The sequence below is a fragment of the Volvox carteri genome, assembly GCF_000143455.1.
Source record: "Volvox carteri f. nagariensis unplaced genomic scaffold VOLCAscaffold_119, whole genome shotgun sequence".
Lineage (NCBI taxonomy): Eukaryota > Viridiplantae > Chlorophyta > Chlorophyceae > Chlamydomonadales > Volvocaceae > Volvox > Volvox carteri.
In genome coordinates, this window is record NW_003307662.1 from 54,985 (window position 1) to 60,614 (window position 5,630).

Consider the following 5,630-nt stretch of genomic DNA (forward strand, 5'->3'; position numbering starts at 1 on the left):
GGAGGAGGGGGGGAAAGGCGATGCTGGTTCGTCCAATCGTAACGGCGGCAGTTGCGGCGACCGCCAGGACTCGCGGCTTTCGCCGCCGTCCCCGGGAGCAGAGCTGTCAGGGCCGGAACCAGCGGCCGGCCAAAGCGGATAGGAGTCGATCTCTGCACATCGAAAGATGCACAGTTGGGTAAGCGCTAAGACTTACCCTGAAATCATTTGGAATTTATGTTTTCGTGCCAAAGTGGAGCAAGGTGCAGTCTCAACGTTTTTCTGGTCTCAGTCGAATTGATTGGGGCCAAATTCCTAAAGGCGGAAGAGTACGTTGGTCCAATTGAACGGATTTCAAAACTTATCCTTCTTGTTTCATGCTGATTTGCGTAAACAAGGTTGACGCACGCCATTAACAGAACAGAACGAGGTTCAACATCGAACCGTTGGTTTTGCGGGCAACCTAAACCGCCCGGCCAACAAGAACAGCAGGCAGGGCAACAACCTAAAATCACAACATACAAGAATAAAAAGAATCATGTTCAAAAACCTCAAAACTAAAGGAACGTAGCGGCGTTCACTGTGGGTGCCGTTCACACAAACAGGTCGTTCAAGCTAAAGTCTGAGATTTCAGGAAGAACATTACAGATACAAAACTTAAATGAGCGGCAAGTTTACGCAAACTTACCAAGACGTTGGATAGATCGGGCGGCTTGCGCTCCCGGCGCTGCGCCACCAGCGATTAGTATAGCTACCGTTGTACAAAAGCACAAAGCAAGGGAAAACCAGGGATGGAAGAATTTGAACTGCTTCTTAGTCTCGCTGCCTGCCATAGTGCGTGTCGTGAAGGAGAAAGGAAACCTTCCCAAGGAGCAGGAAGCAGCCAGAAGCAAGGTAGACAAGTGCCGCTGCTAAGATAACAGATTGTTTTGACTATGAAAGTGGAAGTATATGGGCTAGAGATGGCGAGTTAGACGAAGGAATGTGTAGGAGTTGTTCGAATGCTAAAGCGCCAGCAGATGGGCGCTGCAGCCTCTATGAAGACTTCGTAAGAAATCAGGTGCGACTATAATCTCAACAGAAATATTCAATATCTCAATTTGGAGAGCGTCAGGCGGACATCACTGTTGCGCGAAGGTTGAGGAGAGATGGATACCTTCCCGACTAGTTGCGATTTTGCAAGTCAACAGCGGTTCAGGTATGGAAACTCTCGACTACCTCGCAAAAGCCTCAAGACCACTCCATCATTCTTATACTTCTGCATTCTCGGTTTTCTCAGCCGCCTGCCGTTAGTTCCAGGCACTACATCGTACAAATCCTTACAACTCTCCGGTTTTCTGATTGCCCAGCTGAAGGCGTTCACAGAAACATAGACGGACGGTTTACTGGTTTCTCGTCCACCTGGATGAGTGACTAATATATGTATACATGTATTACATGACATACAACTTTTTTAATACGACTGACCTTATGAACAGTGCCTTCGTCCCCGTCATGGTAATGCCTGGCGGACATCACTGTTGCGCGAAGGTGCGGGAGAGATGGATGTAAAGATGCAACGCAAATAATTGAACATCCAACATTCTGCGCTAAACAGACTGCAATTTACGACACAAACTTCTCATCTGTTGTTGTGTGGTAGTGGTGGTGGTGGTGGTGGTGGTGGTTTTAAAACGCATCCTTTATGAAAAGGAGGTGCTACAAAACCAGTAGGAACGATATAATATACTCTACCTGCACCTATTTGTTCTCAAAACTCGGAAGCAGCAGAAGGGACCGGAGCAGAAGGTTCTCGGGGAGAGAGAGAGACGATCATCGCCAGCAGCGCCTCTCCGTGACCCTCCCCGGTACTGCTCCAGGTCCTATCCAGGATTTCCACACACACACACACACCGCCAGATCCAGATCCAAATTTTCCCACGCCCCCCCCACACACACGCACGTTTTCGTTACCCGCTGCTTTCTCGGCCATTACAGCGATGAGCGGTGGACAGGGAAGCAGAAAGAGAAGAGAGAGATGGAACAAACAGGGCTTAGATCCTGCTGTCGGCTCAGCTCCTGGAAACAACATTACCGAGCAAAGGAAACATCGTGGCTCATGGGGGTTAGGGATTAGGCATCACCTCCGTAGGCGTCATCTCCCCCCAGGTGGTGGTGGGGGGGGGAGGCAATGAATTGTTCGAACAATAGTAGCCGTACTGCAGCCACATCCCATGAAACACTCTGGAACCCTACCTGTATTCCGCTGGTTTCCATTCATGCATTTCGAATATTGGATTCCTTCCTATATTACGCTGGTCAAACTGTTCATGTTGTGGTTCAAGTCCCAACGGCCAACCGCCAACAGCCATAACAGCCCCGCTCCGATTGTCCGATTGAGCCTTTTACAGGGCGACGTTAAAACTCATCATCCTGTCATACAGGGACATTCAGAAGTCCCATCTTCCATTTTCCGCCCCCTTCCGTCCCGTAAAGACTTAAAACCCTCGCCCCACCCGCCGCACATACATACATACGACCAGGAACTAAGTTGAGGCGCCGTTGATCCGCTAGATTCGGTTGGATGCTGGTGGTGAGTTGCTGAACCCAACGAATACATTCTGAAGTCGGATGGGGTGAATGGATTAGGGTGCCCCTGTCGCAGGGGAGAGCAGGGAACTGCCTCGGGAAAGGGGGCCGCTGGTGAAGCATCACCCTGTAGCAACATCATACATACGAACATACACCGACATTGTGCAGAGTTGAAGTCCCCCTGGTTCGAAAGAGGGAACATGCACCCCCCGGGTCCCCCGGGCGGTGGTGGACAACCGGACCCGGGTTAGTCAGCCGACCAGGTGCGGAGGGAGGTGGCGCCACGGCTGATACGGCAGCAGATCCCGCTGGATGCTGCTGCTTTTGGTGGTTGTGGTTGTGATGGTGGTTGACGTGGTGGTTGTGATGGTTGTGGACGTTAAACCCGAAAACGTCGCTAATGGACTCGGCACATGTCGGCACTCGCACGTGGTTGAGCAGCGGGATGAGAGGGTGCCCCCGGGGGGGGGACATAGAACCGGGGAAGGGGGGTATAGCAGGGAGATGACGGCCAGCGGTCCAGCGGCCACTCGTGGGTGAAGCTGAACGAGTAGTAGACACACACACACACAACCTACCCAACACAAACATAGACGCAAATATACCTACCCAGTGACATATATGCATACCATACATTTCTACACACAAAAGAAAACAGACAGGCAGACAGACAGACAGAAACCATAATCACCACCACCCAGTACCACCGCTACCAGCACCAGCAGCTGCTGTTACAGGCCATCACGGTCTTATCCGGTCCCCCCCACACACAGACACACAAAACGGGAGGGAAAGGGAGTAAGAGGGAGATCCTCATCATCCTCATCCGCAGGAGGCATCATACCGCAGACTCTAACCAGATCACAGACGTGCGTACATACACACAAAAAAATCATACATACAGTCATACATACAGATTTGCTCTCGCTGAGTCATCTCATCATCGCACAAACATAACTACAGACAAGAAATGCGCGACCACATACGCGTACACATACTTGCACAGAGCGACGGCGGTGTCGTACACATCTATTGTCATGTCGTGTTTGCTCCTCAGTGCCCGACACAACTACTTGACCCTGCTCACCGACGCGCACCGCACCGCACAGCTCACTGCCACAACACACACAAGAACATTCCCCCCACTCCCACCCACCCACCGCAGCTTGGGGACTACCCGCAACCTCTCATCGCCCCACAGACAGATATATATACACAGCCACCCTTCAATCCCGAAACCGCTCCAGAACCAACCAAACCTCCTTCAAACATAAAGGGTTCTAAGCGAGGTGTCCGCCAACCCTCCTTCCCCTTCCTCCCTCCCCTTCCTCCCTCCCCTTCCTCCCTCCCCTTCCTCCCTCCCCCTCCTCCCTCCCGCTTCCCCTTTCCCTCCTCCCTCCCCTCCTCCCTCCCTCTTCCCCTTTCGCTCCTCCTCGTCGACGCCCTCCTCCTCCTCCCCCTCCCCCTCAATCCCCTTTCAGAATTTGTCGCTCTTGGACGAGGAAGCCATCACGATGCGGCTGATCACCTCCTGCGGTTACGGTTACGGTTGCGGGTATGTATGTATGTATGTATGCATGTACTGATGTCTGCGGTTGTGGCGAGAGTTGGGATGACGAACCCCGATTGGGGGAACGGGCGAGGAATGGGAAGGGACATCCCACCGCGTCCCGAGGAATACCCCGAACCCGATATCCCACGAGGTTATCGTCCCACCAACTCCACCTCCACCTCCCCCTACCCCGCCTCCGTTACCACCAGGTGTACACATGATACTTCCTCCTCCTTCGTACCTGCGTCGGCAGCGCCCCAAGCTCCTTCCCGCCGTACAGTCGTACACTAAGGGAGTTGCCGTCGGCCTCCTTAACGCCCACCACACAGATGACCGGGATCTTGGCCTTCTCCGCGTTCCTGAGCAACAACACCAAAAGTGTTAAACCACGCACATCCTCAAAAAGGTTTTAGCGGTTTCAGAGATTTTTGAGGGGCAAACTGTAATTACACATTACCAATATTAGACAATCCAGTGTTATTGTACCGTATACTGTTCCACAGATCAGTTTTTTCCGTACTGGGTTAGTTTCTCTTGGATAAGCGCTTGACATGAACCCACTTTTTGAAGATGCTCTGACGGAATTCAAATCATCTCCAACCAAGCGGCGCATAAACACTTTAACTTGTGGTAATAAATTGATCGACATTCCCTTCTCGAATTAAAAGGCGGATTCGTTTGCCAATCAAGGAAAGAGCCTTCGAACCGAAGGGGGCAACCCCTCTTGGGAGGCTTGGAGGCAACCCCAAGTTTCACGACAACCCTGCCAACGTTTCGAACTCCGCAGTTCACATGATAATAAAACAAAAAACATCAGTAAAATTGTAAAGGGAATCGCTTGGTGGTTTTTGTGGCGTTTGAAGATTTTACGGATTCTGAAGTATCAGTTGGTATATGAGGTTTAGACCTTTCCATCATCAACAACAGGGACGGATCATCAAGGGGAAAATCTGCTGCTAACTAAACAAGCCACGCCGCATTGAGCGTGTCGTAGAGTCGTCGTACACTGCCGTACATTGCCATACACCCACCACGGGCGTGGAGATGGTTCACTCACCGAATAAGTTTCCCCATGGACGCCTCCCCCACCACCTCCACGCGAATGCCCGCGCGCTTCATCTGGGCCGCAACGTCACGAGCGTACTCCGCAACGGTGTCGTTGACCGTTAGCAACCGTACCTGTCGTACGAACGGAAGTACACAACAATTTAAAAAAGCAGGAGTCTCAGCACTGAAGGGCGTGAGGGTTATGGCCACCGCTAAAAACCACCAACCATTGACCACCAACAACCCGAGTGACAACAGAATAACTGTTTATCATCATTGTAGTAACATGTAAGAAACGATATTGTCGGTTATGAATCAGTGACACGTCAGTCACACTGCTGCGGTGTTGAGGAACAGGGAGCAAGGGGCCAGACCGGCCTCGGGACCTAACGGAGATTAAGGTGGCGAAAGGGGGGAGGGGGGCCCGGTACGATACCGGTGTCCTCTGCCTCCCCCCTCCTTCCCTCAATATCCCCCCCCC

At 51.9% G+C, this 5,630-nt stretch overlaps 1 protein-coding gene across 1 annotated transcript in view; it reads right to left on the reverse strand.

Moving 5' to 3' along the window:
• Nucleotides 1–4,301: 4,301 nt before the first annotated feature.
• Nucleotides 4,302–5,630, reverse strand: part of VOLCADRAFT_70347 (uncharacterized protein) — a gene marked incomplete at both ends in the record, with an annotated part of 9,032 nt that continues 7,703 nt past the window's right edge. Inside the window, 2 exons of the mRNA XM_002959029.1 lie at nt 4,302–4,461; nt 5,160–5,361. Of these exons, the coding sequence (XP_002959075.1) occupies nt 4,302–4,461; nt 5,160–5,361 (362 nt within the window). The remainder of the gene's footprint in view (nt 4,462–5,159; nt 5,362–5,630) is intronic.